Raw genomic sequence first — 22,876 nt, forward strand, 5'->3', positions numbered from 1 at the left:
TTTATTTTACTACAGAAACCAGATACATGTAGAGGAGTATGATGGATGGTACATACTGAATAAAATGGCCAAAAGATAGAGATAATTATCAAGTGGAAGCAAGTGTGTTTATAAACTATTCAGGGTTTACTCTAAAAAGTAAATCATATAAGAGCATTTACTGAAGTGCTGTAATTAAGTTAATTTTGATGTACTTTGATCATGTCCATTTTATGTTACTTTTACTTCAGATCAGTGCTAAGAGAGTTTTATTCTATAGTGGAGTACTGGTACTTTTGTACTTAAAGTACATTTTAGAGCATATACTTCAACAATCTGATGTAGTACTTCTACTTGTAGAGTAAGTATGAAAACATTCACTGCACAGACTAATACATTTAAAGCATATCTTTATACTCACACAGTATTTTCAGTGTACTATGCACCAATGTACCAATTATGACTGAAACTATCACAACTGCAGCATTTTAAAAACAACACGTGAAATGAAAGAACCATCATGAGGTTTGTTTTGTTTTTACTTTATTCTTTATTGTTGTGGTAAGAAACAAGCAGCCACTTACAGATTTAACAGGTTCACTATCCAACACAACAAGAATCTACAAACACACACAGCCACTGACCAGTCACAGTGCTGCCAAAACAACAAAACCATCCCACAATAAAATAACGTCGTAATAGGTAATCATTAAAAAACAGCACCAGTTGTTGTGAACCTGTGGCGTTCAGGAGAGCCTTCGCTCCTCTGTCTCCATGTGGTGCTCTTCATGCAGGGATGTCGGTGTGGAAAGGGTGATTCACATTGGCACATTTATTCTTTTAACAAAAAAACAAAACAAACAATCTAAATGTATAGTACACAGACGAGATGTGATCATGTATAAATATAACACTTGTAAGCAGGAATGAGACATCATCAGGAGGTGAGACGATCAGTGGTTTTCATCGGCCTGTGCAGCTCAATCTTCCTGCGCTGTGCAGACACACTGCTCTGTAACAATCCCATTACAGTTTCACAATAACTGGAAGTTTACTTTCAAAACACAGTCCATAAGTGCTTCAGAAACTCAACAGCTTGTCTTTGCTTTCGGTTATTTTGAGGATACTCTAAGCACCATCCTGAGCCTCATTTATCAACTGTGAGAGCAGCAAGAATCTTTCAATTTCAGAATCTGATGAATCTAAATGTTGTTGTGTCTGATAATGTGCTATCAGTTCAATAATATTCATGTGAGCCAGTTAGGTGTAGTCATAGTATACTCTTCAAATTGTCAGTAAATCTAATAAATTCTATGGTTAGCTAACACTGTATATGTCCACACTGTTGTAGTGTAACATGAAACATGCTCACCACCATTAACACTGGTTAACAGCCGTCATTTGGCCCATTTACAGCTTCAGAAGGAACCTGTGGACTTGGCTGAGGAAGCGGGAGACAACCACAGAAACAAGCTCACACACTGTTTGTCTTGGTCTCTGTGACTGGATCAGAACATCTATAATGCCAACTTCATGCTCCAAGGCTGCTCGGCCTGTTAATCAGAGACTGTATGTTCTTTCAGGGACTTTTACGTTCACACAAAAGGAGATGGATGTAGAACAGGTGAGATGTAGAACGTGCAGATTCATAATTGATTAATACCAATCTTTGTGTGTATTGGTGATTGTCACACACAGAACTAGAGAGCGTTTTTATCACATTTTGATAAACGAGGCCCTTTGTGTTTACAGCAGTCAAACATGAGAAGGCACTGCACCCCTAACCCCTACTGATGTAAAGTACAACCATGGGATGTTTCTGGGACTTGTGTTTTAGTCGGAGGCAGTGAAAGTATAAGTATGGATGTGATCAAGTCTGACTCTAGAGAGTGTAGCTGTAAGATTGCACGGTGTTCGAAGCAGTTAGATTTCATCACCACACAGCACAGATCATCCATTGGAAACAAAAACACTGTCAGAGGAACCCACGGTGCAGCAGGAAGCAGAGAACAGTGGGTGGTTTAATCACAAACAGAGTCCACACACATCTTCATTTGAACCTAAAGCTATGGTGTCTACAGTGCACTGTATGTTTGTGTGTGTGTGACAGGGGTATAATAGATATTTCACTGAATCCAGTTTTACTATTTTTAAATAATTCAGTCGACATCACTTCAAACCGTTAAAAAACTGTACTGGTTTTGCCCTTTCACAGTTAGTTTAGTTTGTTTCTTCACATGACACGAGCAGGGTGAAACAGGGTGAGCAGACTTTATCAGTGTTAGTATGATTAGCTTGAATTTGGCAAAACATTTTTAATTTATAGATAGCCCTTCACTCTCGTGTAATTAATCAGGTCAGTCGCTCCAATTAAGACACAAATTAGATTTGTCACTTTGGCAAATCATCAGAAATGTTGTAACCAATCACAGACACATGCTTCAATTCATTTCCCCCTCTCAACTTTAATCCTGTGATTGAAAATCAGTGCAGTTTTCCTGGTTGCTCAGAAATATAAAAACACAGAGGCTCGGATGTCTGAAGCTCCAGTATCATCATTTACCAAATACCACTGGAGCGACCGCCAGGAGGGGCCAGGATCCGAGCGGAGGACCTCTTCGGGATGTGGTCATCAACCTGAGAACCTGAGAGAGAAACACATAAAATACAATTACGTTTTTTTCAGTTACAACATGACTGGAAGGAGGTTGTACCTAAATAGCTGCGGTGTTCTACCTGAAAGGCTAAAGGAGGACTCGTGGAGGTCTCGCACTCCCTGGTGAACCCGGCTGCAGGGTTTGTTTGCCGCGTCTCCATCTACTGGGCCCAAACCGAGCTCCTTCTTCATAGTGTTTGCCACCTTGGCCACATCACCAGAGTATGGATCCCTGACAACACTTTTATACGCCTGAGTCTGAAACAGAGAGGGAAGAGAAGATAGAGACAAAACATAAGAAGATTATTAGATTAATTTTCTTAAAGTGATTCTAGTTGAGCTGTCAAAGCTTTTTACTGGATTGAAAATGTCAGCCGACCTCCCGTTCTGACATTATGAAGTAACAAATACAATAATAACTCTAATCATCCTCAATCATGGACTAAAACTAGACAGTGACAATAAGTTGAATGCTGGCAGCACCTGAGATGTCACCTTTTCTAAATGTTGTGTATGAAGCTGAAGAACAGAAAAACATCACTATTTTTTAAAAGATCATATCAGTTTAAAGTGGTCTAAATATTCTGTCCACATGCTCCCACACACTGCTGCATCTACGTCTGCCAATAACAGAGTTTGGATTAAACATGGTCAGAAGATGTCCACATTTAATGTACCTTTAAAAAAGATGACACAGTTTTGTGATTCTGGCACATATAAATGACTTGATGCCTTCTCAGCTTTATTTTGAGCTAATTTACATCAAAATATAAAGAACAGGGAGGGAGATTAATACATGATGCACTAATTGCATAAGAGGTACAGAAAGCGTAGAAGAGTAATCACTGCACATTGGCAGTATACCCCATTTAGTACATCTAAAACACAGCAGAACCACTTAGGGGCTGCGACGGAGGACGTTTCTGCAGACCGCAGCAGCAGCAAGAGAAAAACAGCATCGGGGTAAAGAGGGAGCATTAAACCCTTTATACAGACTGTCAGATCAGTGGAGTTAGACACAGTTTGATGGGTGTGCCTGCAGTAGGTTAGCTGTCAGCTGACACAGCACAGCATGAGCACTGGATTCCTGCTTTAACTAGTTCACTTTTATCATTTGAGCAAATACAGCAGTTTGGTGATTCAGTCTTTATATTAAGTTACTAAAGTGAGGACATTGAATGTGAATGTACCTTTTCTCTCTGCACCATTTTCTTATAGAGATAGTCGGGGAAAGTGCGCTGTGGGTAGAACTTCCCGGAACCCTCAGCACACATGAACACACCGTTCTCACACACCAAACGTCCTCGGCTGATTGTGACCAGAGGGACACCGTGACAGCGCATCCCCTCGTAGAGATTGAAGTCTCCACCCTGCACCTGAGTGCTCACAGAGATCGTCCTGCACAGATAATAATACCAGCAAGTTTGTTCTGTTCTAAGTAACCTGTCTTATAAATATAGCTACAGTACGGACCTTGTTGCATCTGGATCCCAAACCACCACATCAGCATCAGCTCCAGGTATGATACGACCTTTGCGAGGGTACAGGTTGTAGATCTTTGCAGCGTTAGAACTTGTCACTGCCACAAAACGATTTTCATCCATCTTTCCTGTAACCTGTAGGTAATCATGCATAAAAAATGTCATAATATGTACATGTTATTAATTTATGATTTACTTAAAGTTAAAGTGCTGTAATGCACGTGGACTGATCTACCTTTTTATAAATACACAGCTGTTTATAGTTTTGCACTTTTTATTATGGTCCATATGCTTTTTTCTAGAAACTCAGTAATTCAGTAAAATAAATTTAAAACTTGTATATTTATATGTTTTTCCTGTTTTTATTGTTTGGGCTTTAGTTTGTTTGTTATACTGTAGCTGTTTCTATCCTTTGTACTCACATGACACAGTTGCTTGTTTGTATTAAATGTAACATATAAATAAATTTGCTTTGTTTTGCCTAAACAATATGAAAATATGATTAAAGTTGCAATGTCCATTGTTTTTATTTCATTATTTACAGAATATGATTATAAACATTATAATCCTGTGAGCTTAACCTGATGATCAAAGTCAAAAGAAAACTAAAGGAAACGACTAGTCGTGTCACTTAGATGTGTGTTAAATATAGCAGACAGATTGACTTGAAGCTGTGTGTTTGTGTGTACGTACCACTCCCCTCTCCCAAATGACACTCATCCTGTCCTGCACTCCAGCTACGCCATGAGGGATCTTGGTGAAGTCCTCTTTGCCCAAAGCCTTCTGCTTGGAGCTAAATGGACGATGCTCTGACGCCACAACACTCAGAGTGTCACTGGAAACAGGATATGCAACACCATCTTTAATTTTCACTCATCTTTGACCTTCGGTGTGTGATAAAAAGTGTTTTTTGTGGCACTGTTTTACAAGCAGCAGCACTACAGAATATTTATGTGTGTATGATCACATACTTGCCCAGCAGGCCCATAAGGTAGCTAGGTGTATTGGAGTCGAGGCGGAGGGGGGGAGCGATGACGTGGGCGGCAGCATGAGCCCAGTCCTGGTGGTAATACTGCATCCCACTCAGCACCGCGTGAGCCACTGTGGTCTCTGCATGAACCACCTTACCTAAAGAGAGAAAATGCAAGGAATGAAGAGAAGAATTACAAATATCCGCATTCTGGGACTAATAAAGGTTCATCTTTTCTTATCTTAAAAAAACATTTTAATTTACTTCACTTCATCGTCATTCTAAAATTGTTCATATTATTTTTTTTACCTTGCATCTTGGCAGCAGCAATCATGTCTCCGGCAGAAATACTGGACACATTCACCAGGTAGATAGGGCAGCGGGCCTGCAATCACAAGGGGTTTCTTTCATTTATCAGTAACATACAGAGATCTGCATATTATACAAACAGGATATTAAACCCTACTGCTGCTTCTTTTTACCCTGTTGGCGATGGTGACAGCTCTGTGAGTAGCCTCAGACTCCAACTGTAGATAAAGAGACAGAGATATGACATTTTCTCATGAGAAGAAAAGTCTATTAAACAACTTTGTTAAAAGCAACCAATGTTTATTGTGATGAACCTTATTAGTTTTTAAATGTATGTTCTGTCAAAACACAAAAAAGGAAAAAGGACGAAGAGAGAGAACAAACAGGAAAATAAAAAATGACCTCTTCTGGTCGACTGATCTCAATTCCCTCCGGTCCACTGATGCCCAAATCCAGAGCCTCTTTGGCACCCTAACAACACACGTACATTTCAACATTTAATTTTTTCATCAGTGTTAAAAAATAAACACATACTGAACACAATAATTTCACTTTCATGACAGAGACGAGATTTTACCTATATTTGTCACATTTTTCTATGTTGAACTAGGCCCTTTAAATAAAAGTAAAGGATGAAGGATTTAAATTTGTGTTTGTGTTTGTGATTTGTGCACCTCTGCCACAAGCTCTCCATTCTCCGCGTGGACACGTGCAATGGCGCCAATGTCCTTACAGGTCTGCAGCGTCTGGTACAGTTCTGAATCCCTCAGCATCATCATGTCTTTGTAGGCCATGAACATCTGGAAGGAGTTCACTCCGTGCTCCCTCACCAGGGTCTCCATCTCGTTATGCACCTGGTCACGGGGCAAAGGTTAGAATTGCTGCTGGGAGCCAATCACAGCTCAGTGTTTGTTTGAATCGGTGACAGTGAAGTGCATTAGTTGGTATCAATGAGTGTGTGTGTGTGTGTGTGTGTGTGTTATATGGGGCATGAAATGAATTTTGGCAGCTGCCAGGATGAGATCACACTGCACACAGATTGTTGACTATCACAGTCTTGCTGAGATAGTTGCTGCATTCAAAAATCAATTTAAGAATGCAAAGAAAAGCTATGTAGTGTACCTGATAAAATACTATAATAGTACTGCATTAAGAGAGATTTAAAAATAAAATAAATTAGATAGATAGATTCTGTATATTCATACCATTGTCTTGATGACTATTTGTGCTTCATGCAAAAACCTTGGTCACATTGTCCATATTTTTATAATTGAGGTAAGAGGAACATTGCATCAGTTAACCAAGAAAATAACAGTTATTATTAATCAACAACAGAAATAAATCAATCCAGTCTATTTGCATTCCTTGTTGCTTTTATGTTGTTATGAGGTAGATTTAAGACATTGTGGCTTTAGAAATATACACAGTGATAAGATGTGGCACATGCAGAGAGGAAGCGGATCATATAGCACAGACATAAAGGCCAAAGGCTGAATGAGGCACACTGACTCATAGAATCTGCCTAATGTGCCCAGTGAACATTTATGTTAACCTAGTTTGTGTAAGGTTTAATCTAGGTCATTACACTTTTCACCCATATATAAAAATGTTTGGGCTGCTTTACCTTCCATTCAGAGAGAATAAAAGCTTGTGGATCAAAACAGTAACCATGTCTGTTTATAAAAGAAAAACACAGAAGTGGTTCTAGGATGATTGTTGGTGCTGCTACATCTCATACTTTGACCCCTTTATGGATGTTACCTTTGGTCCCCACCAGGTCACCCCAACATGCAGAGCGTAGTCGCAGCATGCTTTGGCATCAGCCAGAGCTCGGCACTTCTCATAGGCGTCCAGCAGGGAGCAGTGTTGTTCAGGCAGGACAAGAGCCATCACCATGGTGGTACCACCCATCAGAGCAGCCTGGGTGAGGCAAGAGGGTGAGAAGGGGTGAGTTAGACAGGAAAGAAGGAGGAACACGAAAAATGTGAAGCAGAGAGAGAGAGAAGAGAGTGATTAGAGAACAATGATTCCACTGTTCAGCACATAGACTCATTTTGTCCTGATGACAGTGAGCAACAGTCCTTCTTTATGTACTGGTTTGTCATCATCATATGGTCTACTAATTACTAGTTGTCCAAACTGATTTGATTAGACGTGACTGATGAAGAAAGAGTGATTGCTATTCATGTATGACACATTACTAAGTTAGGAAGCCTGGGAGATGTTGGAAAGACATCATCAAGGGATCATCATCAGAATACACTTCAGCTTATCATTTTCCCTTCTTGGTGTACAATTAATTTAAAACATTGGCTTCAAATACTGGAAGATACTTTGATGTTTGATGTATGATGGCAGTAAATGCAGAAACCGATGAGGGAGTTCGAAAGGGGAAGGCACAGAGCAGAATGAGAGGAACGAGGTTGAGGACAACAAGCTGGATAACAGATAAGTTGAAGCTAGTGGTCTGCAGTGACTTGTCTCAGTCGGCTGAATGATAAATGCACTTTTGTGTAACCATGACAACAGATACTGCTCAGCCATGCCTGTCACATGTCCCCAACCTCCTCCTTCTCTTTATCCCTACATCCAAAACTGTGAGTCGGGCAGGGATGTTTCACTAATCATTTATTAAATAAGAAATCAAAGAAGACACAGTAGCTAAAAATACTGCTTTTGTAATGTTCCCTGTCTCTGAACTATGAAGACTCGCTTTTTCCAACTCAACTCAGTCAGAATAATGAACTAACTTAAAGTCCACAACCAAAATATAATTAATTAATCAGAATTTCTACATTTTAACCTGAATAAAACAAGTCGAGTGACACCTCTTAGTCAACCAGCTGCCAAAGTTTACTATTACCATCATTTGCAGCGTCAGCATTGAATGTCTTTGCGTGTGTGTGCATGAGGAGTGTAGAGTCATTGATTGGTGTCAGTCAGTATGTGTGTGTGCTTGACCCTGTTGGAGATCAGGGAACACAGAGCTGGGGATTGTGGGATTTAAACTGTCTGTGGCCTTTAATGAAAATTTACTGCCATAATGCTTCTTAAAAAAGAGGCAGTGTATGAGCAGGAATTATAGGAAATAGCATACGTTAAGAGAAAGCTCTTCAACCCATGTGTATGTGTAGTATATACAGTATTTAAAATAATCTTTGTGGGGGTTTCAGACTTTTCTCTGCCACACTGGAATCAAGAAACTAAAGGTTGATGTGTCTTTAATCCGAGCCTCCTTTTTTTATTTAGATTCACCAAATAAACATCCAATTTTAGACTAAATTACAAATCTGCTGAAAAGATCTGAGAAAGGCCAAATCATTTCTGACAGGCAGTTACCGTTCCCAATACATTATTTCTCCGTATTGTTCTGATGACTCTGTGTGTAACTGGTGTTGCTGAGCAGAATAAAACCATCCAACCCACAGTGTAAAAAACAGACTAATTCATGTCTGCTGAAAACATCTTAAAAATACCATTCTTCATTATGTTTTTGATAAATGTTAGACTTCACTCAAAACCCCTTTTTAATAATTGTTATATATACTGATAGAATTTTGTTTTATTTTGGAAAAAAAATATATATATAAAATCGATTAACCAGAATTTTTAGGTCATCTGTGCTTCCAGAGGTTCCAATCTCACCAAAAATTGGAAAAGACTAACAAAACAAAAACTGAAGTATGAACTGAACCATAGATTTGTAGATTTGGTAAAATCCTACAACCTTCTAGATTAATTTAATAATTCAGATGGACTGAAGTGTAACAAAAACACACTTTGGTGTTATCATGTTGGAAAAGTAACGAGCTGTTCAGACAGTGTTTTGATCCTTTTATAATACATTACACCAATATATCATCTACTTTACATATCAGGCCACAGTAAATCCGATATACTGTATGGTAACCCCCCCCCCCCCCCGATTATTACTGACAGCACAGCTACAGTGGATGGTGACATATAAACCCTAAACAGTGTTTTAACATCTGCCCTCATGCAATTAAAGAGCCATGACCCCCACTGTGAATGTAATCCCTGACAAGAAATGAAGAGAGAGGGAGAGTGAGACCTGACGGATCTGAGAGGATGAGAAGCTCTTTGTATGGTGGACTGTGAGAGAAGGTCGGTGTCAGACAGATAAACACTGCAGCTCTCTGATCGTCTTCTATCAGCTCCACTCATGCTTCACACTACAGCTGGACATTTCACCTCCTTCACCCTCTCCTCCTCCTTTTGTGACGGCAGAGACATTAAAATAATCTCTGCAGGAAAAGATACTGCTCTTGCAATATGTCCGGCTAATATCAGTCCTTTATGACAAAATGAAATCTGGTGTGGTGCATGTGGTTCTTACATTATCATGTGACTGATCAATACTGTTCTGTTCTGTATTGAGAATTGATCCAACACATACTATATACATACATACTTATACTATAAGTACACAATACTTCTAATTAGTAGAATTGCATTTGTAGAATACAAATATTGCAGAAGTACTGTGGGGGTTTTAGTTTTTAGTTGAAATCTAAATGGAGACATGCACATTGACATGAGAGTTTTAGAGAAGCTACTGTTAGCAGTGGTTGGTGCTCACATGTTTGCATAAACATCAGTTGCTTTGTAAAGTTAAATTAGATAGTTGTCTAGCTATTTAACAAAGCTGAAAACCAGCAATTTGGTTAGGTTTATACTTACTGTAAGTTATATTCTAGTAGGTAGGACATGGCAGTCAATTGTCATGTTAACCTCCAGCTGAAAAAAAAATGGTCTTAAAAGACATTCTACATTTTAGCCTAATCACTAATGCATATAAAAATATATCTTAATTCAACTAAGAAGAAGGCTGGGGGACATTAGCAACTAGTAGAATGCTATTGCTGGTAATTTAACATCAACAGAAATGAGTGACTATGGAACATTTTAAAATTTACTTACTGCCACAAATGTGCTATTACTTATTTGTTGTTAAATAAACCGACATTATTGAAGATCAGTCTGAATCAGTGGTGGGGGGAGTATGGGGTAAGACAGAAGAAGATGGGGGGTGAGCTTAAAGGAAAGAGCAGGGAAAGACAAAGAGAGGAGGAAACAAGGAGAACAGGAGACGGATGAGACTGTTACAAAACGATGAGAGGGAGGGAAGAGGATGTGGAAAGAAAATAGTTTTGGGGTTGAACAGAACTGCACATGAGCAGTTGCCGTGGTAACACAGTCACCACACAATACTACCATAGTCATACACATACACAGTGATTTCCGTGTTAAGAATGGGGGTTAGTTGCCATAGTAGCGAGGTCAGTGGGTAGGGGTTTGTGACTTGGGGGTTTCTAGGGTAAAGCTGGCATGAAGAGGATTCAATCCCCCCAAATTCCTCTCACTACACTTCAGCTGGCACTCCGTAGTCAGGCCTCATTTCACTAAGGCACAGTGCTGTATCTTAGTATAGTTTACAACTCTCCTAAACACACTTGAACTTTTGACAATTAAAGATACAGTCCTTAAAGTGCTTCAGATTTCCTCCTGATAGTGACATAATTACAATACAGAAGAGAAGCAATATAAAGCCGATACTGTGATAACTAGCAGTTAAGTATTTTGGATGGTTGGTAAGACAAAATTTGAAAGTTACTTTTGATAAAGTTTTTGGTACTTAGGTCATGAAAATATCCAATTAATATAAAGAAATCACTATCAAACTGGCTGATAATGAAAATGATCGCTAGTTATGATACTATACTGTACATTAAGAATGGAATGTAAGCAATCTGTTTGAGACAGGAGAATTATTTGTCACCTATAGTTTTCAGTTTGTACTCACAACTGTCTGGGATTTAATTTAGCAACTATAGCTAAACAATAATAGTCTAAACTAATTATGCAAGTAAGCAAATATATAAGCATTTTTCTGAAAATCTGCAAAATGTTCTGTCAATATGAGTTATCTTTGTACTAATCTTGCATTGCGTAGAAGAATTCATACACACAAACACTCCAAACAAAAGACACATTAGTGTGCCAGGCAACAATAAAAGCAACCCACAACATCCTCCAAAACATACCCTGCTGTAGGCAACAATTACAGTTTCTCTTTTGAAAGTCTTCTAATTATTATGATAATTATTAAATTATCATCTCTGCTCTGAGTCTCATGGGAACACTGGAAAATATGCAGAACATTCAAAACCATAGATATCCATAATGAACAAATAGACCCAGTATGAATGTAGATTGAACAGCTGTGTGTGTGTGTGTTTGTGTAAAATGAGAAGTCTTTGCTTTCCACCAGAAACTTGTGACACCTGTTTGGGTTTGTTTCCTACAGATCCAGTGTGAGGACATGTGTGACCATTAGTCTGGATGAAAGTATGAAGCTGAAAGCAGTGACAAATATTTGAATGTAGACAAGACAGAGAGTGACAGAGAGAAAGTATGTGTGTATGGCAGCTGTGTCTGGATTCTAAATGTGTTTAATCACAGTCATGGTGACAAGCCTGGTCATAACACAGCCATGTGTTCATGTGCTATACCTTGGTCCCACTGTAGAAGTCATCCTGGATGCTGGTGTTCATGAATGTCTGCTGCAGATGCACGCTAGTGTCTATTCCACCGGGCAACACCAGTTTTCCAGAGGCATCAATTACTTTAGCCCCTCCTGGTATCATTAGTTCCTTTCCAACCTGCCAGAGAGAACACAAACACACAAATTACACAACATTAATAACATGTGGTTTGTACATCTGAACCACTTAATCTATCATAACCATAAAGATATTGGGGTCAATGTACTTTTAATGGATTAATGTCCACTGAATTGAGAACAGAGACTAAGAGTAAATACAGACTGTCTGTAGGAGGATCAAAAAAGGTTTCTTTGATTAAGGTTTTATATGGAACTTTATAGCATGGCCACACTGAGTGCATGATTATTAACCAACAAATCAAATAATCAATGTCATGGATCCAGTACTTGTTTATTTGCACAATGAAATAAAAAAGAATGCATATCAATTTGTGTATCATGATCAGGTCAAATTCTTCATCATTCATTAATTTCTTCATTGCATGAAGACTGCCATCAGCCTCAGCTGAACTTTGTATTTAGTGCCAATCAGCAACTGTTTATTTTGCATTTGATGGAAGATTTAGCTGCATGATATCAAAAAATATCTCCTCACAGGGGGAAGAGGAAAGCTCATGCACTGCCATGGCAGTGCACTGTTTTAGTAGGACTACAGATGAGTTTTCCAGGAGTCCATTGCATCCTCTTCACATAAACCAATACTTATTTCCATGACAACATTCTGTGAGTTAATTATAGTGTTCACCATCGTTGTGCAGAGCCACAGAGTCTCTTCGTACTGTATTATTGTGAAATGAGTCACACTAACAGCTGAGGATATACTGGACAGTGAATGTGTGGGTCAAAGTGTGAGTGTAGGAACTGTACTGTGCAATTTTCTGAAATAAGGTATGTAATATAAATTATCATGTATATTTAAAATCTGTGTTAAGTCCATTTTAATGTGACAAATGAATAAAATGACATGCTGTGTGTTAATATAGGTTACCTGTTGAATTATCCCATTCTCAATGTAGACATCTGCTTCCTGGGTGAAGTCATCATTGACCACCTTCCCTCCCTTGATGAGGATACGCATGGACCCCATGTTAGATGCCATAGTGCTGCCAGAAAAAATAACAAGATATTTAACATCAATATTATATTATAGAGGCTTATTTCAAAATGTAAAACAGACCTCTGTTAGGACAGATTATTGTGGGGAAATGCTGTATGAGTCATTTGGCATGTTTAAGTGGAAACCACTCATTTTTCAGCACTGGTAAATGGGGCTTTTCCAAATTTGGCTTTAACCAGAGGATTTCATTTGTGAGAGATACTGCATTAAAGTACAGGAAGACTAAACCTTAAAAAGCAGGTACTGTCTAAATAGAGAGAGGTCACTCTGTAACAATGAGGAACTGTAGATAAGAAGATAAATAAGGTAGATGAATAAACTAGCCCTGACAGAATAAAAGTTCAAATAAAATTCACCAGCAGCAGGTAAGAGCCTCCCATTGGATAATTAGTGCAAAGCTAAAGGCGGTTCAACAAAAAGTGTGTGACTTTTTGGACAGGCAGTGTATTTTATGCTGAGTTACATGTTACAGTTTTAGACTGTACTTAGTCTTTATATCTAAGAGAGACATCTTCCTGCAAGCTTTTACTGTCAGCCAAGTCTATCAAATATTAAGAGGCCAGCAGAGAATATACAAATTTACAAATTTATTACATTATCTGTGGGAATATACTAGATTCTCAGAGTTCTGCAAGCACAGAAGGACTGATGGAGGCTTCTGATATTACTAGCATATTACTAATGTTTTTCAAATATAACAATGACAAAATATTGTTTGATAAAAGTTCATTTTTTGCATGTGGCCTTTACCAAGTAGATGTCCAATATGTGATACTTTCAGATCATTATTGAAATAATCAACTGGAGTAAGTCTAATGGGAACAACAAACTGAGACATTCTACAAACAATCCTTTGACTATGTGTGTATTCTGCATGGATAGCTGTATGCAATGTGTTTGGAGGAACACAATAGCCTCCCAGTCACAAAGAATCAACTCAAAGAGATGGAGTAGAATAGAGAGAGGAAGGAGAGAAGAGAAGGGGGAAGCGAACTGAACGCAATAATGAGAAGAGAAAAGATTTAGAGTGTGAAATTGGTACCCTACCCGAGGAGACAAAGGTTAATACAAAGAGAGGAGGAAAGTCCAGGAAGAACCTTTTACTTAAAGAAATACATTAGACATTATACAATAGGTTTATTAAATTGATTTATTTACTTTTTATGCAAAAAAAAGATAAAAGATAAAGTAGATAAAAATTGTCATGATTTACTGTTGCTCAATGCTAATGCACAGCACATACACACAGGTGAGGCGAAGCTCAGAGTTGATATACAAACTGTGTGATACATAATTTGAGGTCAGAAAAGTTTCCAGTAGAGTTCAGAGAAGGCTGAAAACGAAGACAGACAACTTTAAAAAGAGAGATGTAGTGCAATAAGGGTGGTCACACAGAGATTAGTCCATCGATAGAAGAAGAGCTAGAACAGGATGAAACTGTAAGGACATGAAAGATAAAGTGACTGTGGTAAACATTGTGATGGTGATGGTGGGGGTGTGCAGTATGGAAAGCAGTGCCCTAAAGGCCTGGCAGCCAGAATAAAAGATTAGTTTCCCAGGAGATGGGAACTGGAGTGCTTTCAGTGGAAAAAGGGTGAACACAAGCACACAAGAAAACACATGTATGGCACTGAATGGTGAGGCACACCATCTGAAGAGAAAGACTTATAAAATCAGCACAAATATACGTGGATACTGTTTGTGTCATTCTGAGGTTAGATTAAATTCGATTCAACTTTATTGTCATTACACATGTACAAGTACAAGGCAACGCAATGCAGTCTGGCATCTAACCAGAGGTGCAATAAGCAGTAAAGTGCAGAATAAGTGTCTACGATAAGTACAAGATAAGCACTATTATGGACATAATGTACAAGTGAAAGTACTGAACTTAGTTCTGAATAAAAGACCCAATCTGCCTGTTCTACTGACCTTTAAATGTAGTGTCCAGGGTGTCCCCTCCAGTTATTTCCAAAAGTAAATGCCCCACATATGATTTAAATAGATAATCCTAATGCAGCTGAGCCTCTGCCACTTGAACAGAAAGTGATCGGACACTGCTCAGCCACTAACTCACAACAGATCCAATAGAAACTGACACCACACTGGAAACAGTGGAGGGTAACATTTCCTGCAGGCCTGATGCCAAATCACTGAACTGATTTAGGTCTGCTGGCTTTGTAACTTCTACTACCACAGACTTATAGTTGGTTTTTCACTTGAACATATTGTGCAGAGTTCAGGAAACAAAGGGAAACCAGTCAGTGGAAGAGGAAGAAGAAACAGTGAAGCTGACAGACTTCACAGGTTGAGATGGACGATGGGAGAGTAATGTCTAAAATGTAGGTTTCTTTAACTGAAATTTAAATTCTGAAGCAGCTGTTGTCACTAGTTTCCAATGATCTCTGTCCAAACCCACACAGCTTACTGACTGTGTAGGGGAGGGGGAATGCTGACTTAACAGACCTCTAGACACTGGAGGCTCTGTGTCTGTAAGGACTGTAAATCAGATGACAGTATATACTGTACCTGACATTCTGAACAGTGACATCTAATACTCACAGTCACAGTGTAAACCTCAAGATAAAAAATAATTAAATATTATCATATTAAACAGCCTTTAAAAAAGATATTTTAATGAGATTAAGTCTAATATTCTTCCAATGTGTAAAAAATATATCCTCATTTCCATAGACCCTCACCTTGTAAATATAATTACAACAATATTAGTGTGACCACCATGCCACACGGTTTCTGTTTCTATATTATAATTTAAATTAAGTCTTCAATAAGGAAATAATGCCACGTGAGGTGACAGCATGTGAACAGAGCACTGTGAGTTGTGATGTGATGTGATGTGAGGTGTCATGAGGTGATGCGAAGGAATCAGGAGGAGCACTGGTCTGTCTACCCTCTAGGTCATAAGGCCAGCTTCGTATTAAAGATCTAGATTACCATATCCCATGGAGCAACTGTGCCCTCACTGCATGTGAGATGCTTCTTTGAGGACAGAAGGTCAAAATCATATGAGAAAAAGCATTTTCCTAAAAGTCTTATTAAAATAAATCGTGTTGTCTATAACAGCTGCATGGTCTCATGCATGGTCTCACTAACTGTATCTAAAAATTCCAAAAAGATCAATAACCTGAAAAGCACAGATCTATTTTAGTCTTTCTCAGTGTAGGTCTACTGTGTGTGTGTGTGTGCATGTGCTTGCTTTCTGCTGTGTCATAGCAAGTATGACAGACAGGCAGAAAGAGAGACAGACACACAGTGACACACCAGGCAGCGATTCTCACTCATCCAGTGACCAGCTGCTTCAGCACACTCACAGATAGATGCACAATCATACAGTAGGTTCCCATACACTTAAACACTTATATTTAACCCACACATGCACACAGAGACACACCCTCACTTCTCTCCTCTCTCCAGACAGTCTTTTTAAAGGAGCTGTTAATTAATAATGAATGAGGAGCAGCAGGCAGACTTAGTCCAGACTCCCAATGTGACATTGTTATAGTGTGCAGTTTTCACGACAATGTACTGTAGTGGTACCAGACACACAGCAACCTCATGGTTTACTGAGGAACAACTGCACCCTAGTACTACCATGAAGAATCAAACTATTTTCTGTGGTGTTGCTGTCATTAATTAAAATAGGCACAGAACCTCCAGGCTACTGGCTAAAGAAATAAAAACTAAAACACAAATCTGATATCAAATAAATGGTCTCAGTTGTGGTAGCTGCCCTCCCTTAGCTTTTCACTTGGTGTTGCCTACTTAGCCAAACGGCATATAAAACTATAACTAGAAAATTCATACTTTATGCTTAATTTAATATTTTATTAAAACTACTATCGCCTAAAACCTAGAAGTAAATATTCCCATAATGTAGTAAAACAAAAGAGGTAAAATCTAGTAAGCTAGTACCTAAACTAAAACAGAAAAACACCATACTAATGAACACACATTTTATAAGCTTGTCTAAATGTTGTTAACAAAGGCAGAGATGCCATCAGAAAGAAAAAGATAAAGAATAAAAAATCCAGACTGTTCAGAAAAAATGCCATGTTTAGAAGGTGTTTAAATTTGATATAGTAGATGCTGAGGTCCTCAGATGTCAGGTTCTGGGTAAGTGCAGGCTATATGTATGGCATGGAAATGTGTGTGTACGTGTGTGTGTGTTGATGCATGCTGTAAGTGAGAAGAAAGGAGCAGACAGCTGCTGACTCCTGCTTGATCTGGAGCGTAATCGCCACAGGGAGAGACGGTGTACAGTGTGTGTTTGAACGTGTGTGAGCCAGTAGGTGTGTGTGTGTGACAGTAGAGCTATTTAAAAAGCCAGAACAAACGTGTATCAGACAAATTTATAACCAGTTGGTGATAAGAATAGACTTTAGAGGCAAACAGACTTTACACAGAGTGAGGTTTTAAGAGTTGACGGCACTCCTGCAGGTTCATGGATGAATAAGCTATTAGTGAATTACACACATAAACAGACAATAACAACAGCAGTCCCATAACTACACTTTAACTGGGGCATCACTCTGAGGATTAGGGGCATCTCCCTCTCTTGTATGTACTCTTGTACTCTTATATTACCATACTCTGCATTTTTGCAAAGGATGAACAAGTTTACGTCCATATTTCCATCTGTTACTACTAAAAAAAATAAAAACATAGTAACTACACAGTACCAAAATTAGAGCATTTTACCAGTGTGTGTGTTTTGTTTTATACCTTAGGTCTTTAGTCCAACCAAATCTTCAAAAGAAGAAGATTTTTATGAAGTATATTGGGAACATTAATGCTTCTCATAAGCTTGCTGTTGCACTTTTTGCGTCACCATGAGGGCAAACATTAAATCACTAGCTCTGCTGCAGGTGAAAGTAGTGTTCTACTCCACAGCTGACACAGAGATTGACATGAAGTGGAACATGTTCACATTCGCATTACGTATGTTGGCTCATAAGAATAAGTAAGTATAGTCTTTAAGGATGTAAACTCTGAACTGCACATGCACATCTTACAGACATCGGAAGATTAAGAAAATTATACAACATGGGAGCTTCAGATTAAACAGATCTGGACATTCACATTCAGGCTATAAGAAAAACAGTTTGGTAATGGGGTGCTTTTTGGTGCTTTAGGTGGTCAGTATGCTTTAGATTAAGTGGATGCTGGAAGGTCAAATATCATCTAATACCCTGCTCACCCCTCATCTTCCCAGAACTGTAACTGTAATTCATCTATTACTTGCTTTTTCTTTGCAGTCCTACTGACATCTATCTCAGTTGGCATTGGGCAAGTGGCAGTAAGGGTATTATCAGACTATCACTATAAACTGACATGTAATCACACTCACACTCACACCTACACCTTACATGTGTTTGGACAGAAGAAGACCGGTATTTGCACAGGAAAGGTGCAAACACACAGAAAGGTCAAAAAGATGCAACACTGTGAAACCCACTTGTCATGTAATTGTATCACATATTTACTGATTACAGCCTCCCCAAGATGAAGATTTGGGGATCTTGGTTAATGATTTCTTTAGTTCAAGATATTTCAGTAACTGAATAACACTTGTACTCTTTATTATAACAGAAAATATGCATCTGTAATGTGCAAGGCCATGTGTAGCTCAACAGTTACTAATTAGGATCCTTTCTAATGTATTCCTTTTAATGCTGCACTGAGGACCCCAGGAGCCCCCGGAGCAGCCTTGAGGATACTTAAACCAAATGATGTGAAGGCCTGATCAACAAAACCAGAGCAGGTCTGCAAGCAAAAACCTCCATATCGAATCCAGCATAGGAAAGGGAGAAAAAGCGAGGAATGAAACCATCTTTTCGGAGCAAATCTAGTGCCCACCCTGATCATATAGGCTATTGCACACCCCCCCACACACAAACATACACCCCAACAGGCTCGTTTGTATGCATGACGACTCCAGACCCTCCTCTTCATCACCACCGTGACTCATTATATTTGGCCCAATTGAGAATAAGCCATAAACGAATATCACACTTACATAACGGTGTACACACACACACACACACATATTGCACACTGCCTTATTGCACTGATGGCACGCCAAACACACACACACACACACACACACACACACACACACACACACACACTTAGCTTCATCTCACCCATATTTCTCCGTTAAAGCCAAATGATGCTAGCTTGCAACATACGACGATTTATGTGAAATTCACACATTGTCATTCATTTTTTTCTCCTTCTTGGAAGGGAACATTTTTGCTTTAATTGATTGCCACTCAAATGTAAACCAAGAAACACATCGTTGGGTGATATAAAATGTAAAATAAGGAAGATAAATGAAAAGATGATGATGTTACACCTAGCTAAGAGACGTTGACGGACATACCTATGCGCTGTCATTAACGTTAAACGACATCTGATAAATTATTTTAACGGTCTGATTATGAACACTGATATTAAAATCCACCTTTTTTCGTCAAAAGGTGCCACGTTTTATAAAACAAACGGAGACTCTGTCATTTTAGTGCTAATTATTCGTGGTTTCTTACCTTTATAGCAGGTTAGCTGATCCCCTCACAGGAGCCTCTCTCCCCGTTGCCCAGCACCAGCCGAGTGCGCGCGGACAGCTGGCACGGCGCGAGCCGCAGATGCTGCTTGGCCGGCAGGAGCCAATCGGAAGCCGCTCGCGCCAGAGAACGGTGAAAACGGACCAATGGGAGACGGGCTGCGTGAAGAGAAGGGGTCTCCGTTGTCAGAAGGCAGGGGCGTGTCTCCTGGCTGCGGCGCTGCCTTCACGGGCTGTCGTAAATAGGACTGTTCGTGTCTAATGAATTAAAAATGTATTGAACCATCTACTAATTATTAAAGTGTTTAATGAGTAGATATTAGCAGCTTCTGATCAGCTTCTATCAACTCTGATTCCATTATTGCAAAAATAAGATCAGCAATAAAGCAGCTTTCTGTGTCATCAGCACCTGAAGGCAACAGGCCCGTCCCAGCTGATTGCTGCTGTGGGAATTCAGGAGTAATTAATAATCAGTAAATCTATTTAAAGCACAATAAAGTGAGGAAAAGGTGAAGGGGCCTGACTATTTCTTGAAATAACTATATGTCCTGTATCCTGCATTAAAACCGGCCCTGTAACTATTTGTGTGACGGAATATTTCTCATCAATTTGCTAAAAAAAAAGGAACATAAACACTAGAGCCTGTGTTATGAGATGTACACAACAATGAAGCTTAAGGCTAAATCACAAGAAACAGTCCTTTTTATTCACGGTTCATTTCTTACATTGTTCAAGTACAAAGTTAAAATGCCTTTTTAATTAGTTCATATTCATACAAGAGTAAAATAATAATAGTGCCTTTCATTACTACGACAAACTTAAATACAGTCATTGTAAAGACAAACTTGATTTATACTCCTAACAATATATTTTTCTTATTTTCAGATAAAATTTTAGCACCTTTTGAAACACCACCAGGTCCTCCTTTTCCTAAAAGCTCATCTTTCATTTAGTCCATGAGATGAGTGTCTGCATGCGCCACATTATTGTATTTGTGGGTGTTATGCATGTGTCTGTGTCTGAGCGCTGTCTGCTCTGTGTCAATAACAGTGTTTTGTGTGTATTTGTTTGTGAGTGTATCAGTGTTTAAAACAGCGCATCACTCAGCCTAAAAGCTGTTGATAGGCGAACAGAAACATCATCACCGTGTCACCCATCATTTAAAAATACCGACTCCAGTCCTCGTGCTTTTGTCCGACTGCACCCTCAGACAGACGCATGTTGAAATAACACTGTTTCTGTTGTGAGTAAAAGCAACATGAGCTGGAAAACCAATCAGTAAACTTATCACTTTGAAATCATGTTTTTCAAATTGATTCTTGATGATCTTATACCTTATTTTCTGATTCAGACAGTCATCTGAGCTACATCTTCCCAGTAATCCAACTAAGATTACTTTTCAAACTATTTAGGGTCCTAAATTAGGGCGAAAAACCAGCAACTGAAATCTGTGCTTTATAATCTTAATTTGTTTTTCACATTAAGTCTCCAGTATTTCACAAAAAGTGAGACATCTGAGTAAAAATAAGGAAAAATACCAGTTTACTGTGATAGATTATTTCCTTTACCCCTTTGTTTATCCCATGATTCTTCTTTCTTTCTTTTTTTTTCAGCAGTCAGCATTTATTAATGTCGTTGCTAATTGTCGTCTATGTTTATGAACACTGCTCCATGCACCACCACATGGTGCTGCTGACTTCTGTTTATTTTCTTAGAGTATGAACACAACCCATGTTGAGCCAGCTTTACTGCCGTAACAGACACCTTACAGGACGGTGTTCATAAACACCGCATGATATACAACATGTGCAGTGGTGCATGGAGAGCTGACACCAGGGGATACGGTGACAAATCACGACCTCTTTGGATTTGGATTTTAGGAAGGTGTTGAACCCCTGTTATAAAGCCTTTTGTTTTTTTTCCTCTGTGCATTTTCATTGATGTTTGTGCATAATTTGCTTGATTTAAACATTTGCAAATAAGTCAAACAAACCCAAAACCTGTCAGCTGAAGACGTTCTCATATCATATTCTTAGATTTAAATGCCAAAAGATAGAACAGAAAATGATTATTATTATTTCAATAACAGTTTTAAGAACATTTAAGCCCAAGTTTAAAGATGTTTATAATGTTTATCTTATCTTATTTTCTTAAGGAATCTGATAAAAATAATTTGTCTCTAGCTTCTCAGATGTAAGTTTTTTTTTGGTTCTGTTGGTCTTCTATGACAGTAAATGTACATTTTTAAACTTGTAATAGGTTTTTTTTTTCCTATTATGATGTTTTTCATCATAGAAAATAAAAATAACTGGCAGTTGGAGGTTTAGATTAAACTAAGATGCTTCACTTTATAATTAGATTTAGTAGCAGATATGCAGGATTTCTGGGACGTTGATGTAATTCACTACATTCAGTGTTATTTCAACCTGCTGCTGTTTGAGCGTGTGTGTAGCTCATTGCTTCAACTTTCCATTTCCTCCTTGGGTACAATAGAACAAGTCACTATACTAACTGTAATATATGCTTTCTCTAGCCTCTCTCTCTCCCCTCTAGGCTGAGACTGAACTGAACTGAGCACCAACCTGGAACAGTACACACACACAATAACAGATTATTATTGTAATTATTATTATTATCATTACGCCCTAATCTAACATGGAATCGGAGATTACACTGACTGACTGACATGCAGCACCTGGGGGTGGGAGGGATTTAGGTGGGCTGTAGGAAGGGGGTTGGGAGCACCAAGCATCGCAGGGTGATAATGTCACACCCAGCAGCGCCGTGGGAAGCCTGATGGCGATAGGCGGCCGGCAAAAACACAGTGTGTATGCATGTATGTGTGTTGACGTGTTTTGTAGCGGAAGGAATTCAGAGAAGCATGAAAGTCGGCACCGTATTTCCAGCAAATGTTTGTATGTGTGTGTATATGTATGACCTGTAAGATCACTGTAAAAAAGAGCAGAGTTTAAAAAGCACCTGAAGGTTGGTTGTTATAAACAGAGAGTAAACATGATGGAAAACCTGCTGGTTCACTGTTGGTTTGTGACGCTGTTTCTGTGTGTGAGCAATAAACTGCATTTGTCCAGTTGTTAGCTGGTATCTGAGGAAGGTCAGAGGATCGGAAGGCTTCCTGGGAAAAGTTGGCCGTCTGAAGACCAAAAGCACCAGACTGATAGGTGTTTTTTTCTCAAA

At 38.8% G+C, this 22,876-nt stretch overlaps 1 protein-coding gene across 4 annotated transcripts; it reads right to left on the reverse strand.

The window, feature by feature from the left end:
* Nucleotides 1–516: 516 nt before the first annotated feature.
* LOC113148877 (dihydropyrimidinase-related protein 5-like) lies at nt 517–19,745 on the reverse strand. Of its 4 annotated transcripts, none has more exons than XM_026340603.1 (15): nt 19,665–19,745; nt 12,970–13,084; nt 11,929–12,078; nt 7,157–7,315; nt 6,070–6,249; nt 5,798–5,866; nt 5,569–5,613; nt 5,396–5,471; nt 5,088–5,244; nt 4,810–4,951; nt 4,109–4,251; nt 3,826–4,033; nt 2,716–2,893; nt 2,543–2,624; nt 517–816 (listed from the first exon to the last, which is right to left on the reverse strand). In XM_026340603.1, coding segments are annotated over exons 2-15 (1,701 nt in total). In that variant the 5' UTR covers nt 13,081–13,084; nt 19,665–19,745; the 3' UTR covers nt 517–815. The 4 variants fall into 4 exon arrangements, with proteins under 4 accessions (XP_026196388.1, XP_026196387.1, XP_026196386.1 ...); XM_026340602.1 differs by having other exon boundaries at nt 517–991; XM_026340601.1 differs by having other exon boundaries at nt 517–2,624.
* Nucleotides 19,746–22,876: the final 3,131 nt, after the last annotated feature.

The sequence above is a fragment of the Anabas testudineus genome, chromosome 24 (genome assembly GCF_900324465.2).
Source record: "Anabas testudineus chromosome 24, fAnaTes1.2, whole genome shotgun sequence".
Classification (NCBI taxonomy): domain Eukaryota; kingdom Metazoa; phylum Chordata; class Actinopteri; order Anabantiformes; family Anabantidae; genus Anabas; species Anabas testudineus.

What these genes read in the sequence shown, in the direction of transcription:
- LOC113148877 (XM_026340601.1), bottom strand. Translation starts at nt 13,080, where the DNA reads ATGGCATCTAACATGGGGTCCATGCGTATCCTCATCAAGGGAGGGAAG. An exon ending in AGAATGGGATAATTCAACAG is followed by an intron (nt 12,079 to 12,969) that starts GTAACCTATATT and finishes TCTCTCTGGCAG; the next exon opens with GTTGGAAAGGAACTAATGAT. An exon ending in TGGGATCCAGATGCAACAAG is followed by an intron (nt 4,034 to 4,108) that starts GTCCGTACTGTA and finishes TTATCTGTGCAG; the next exon opens with GACGATCTCTGTGAGCACTC.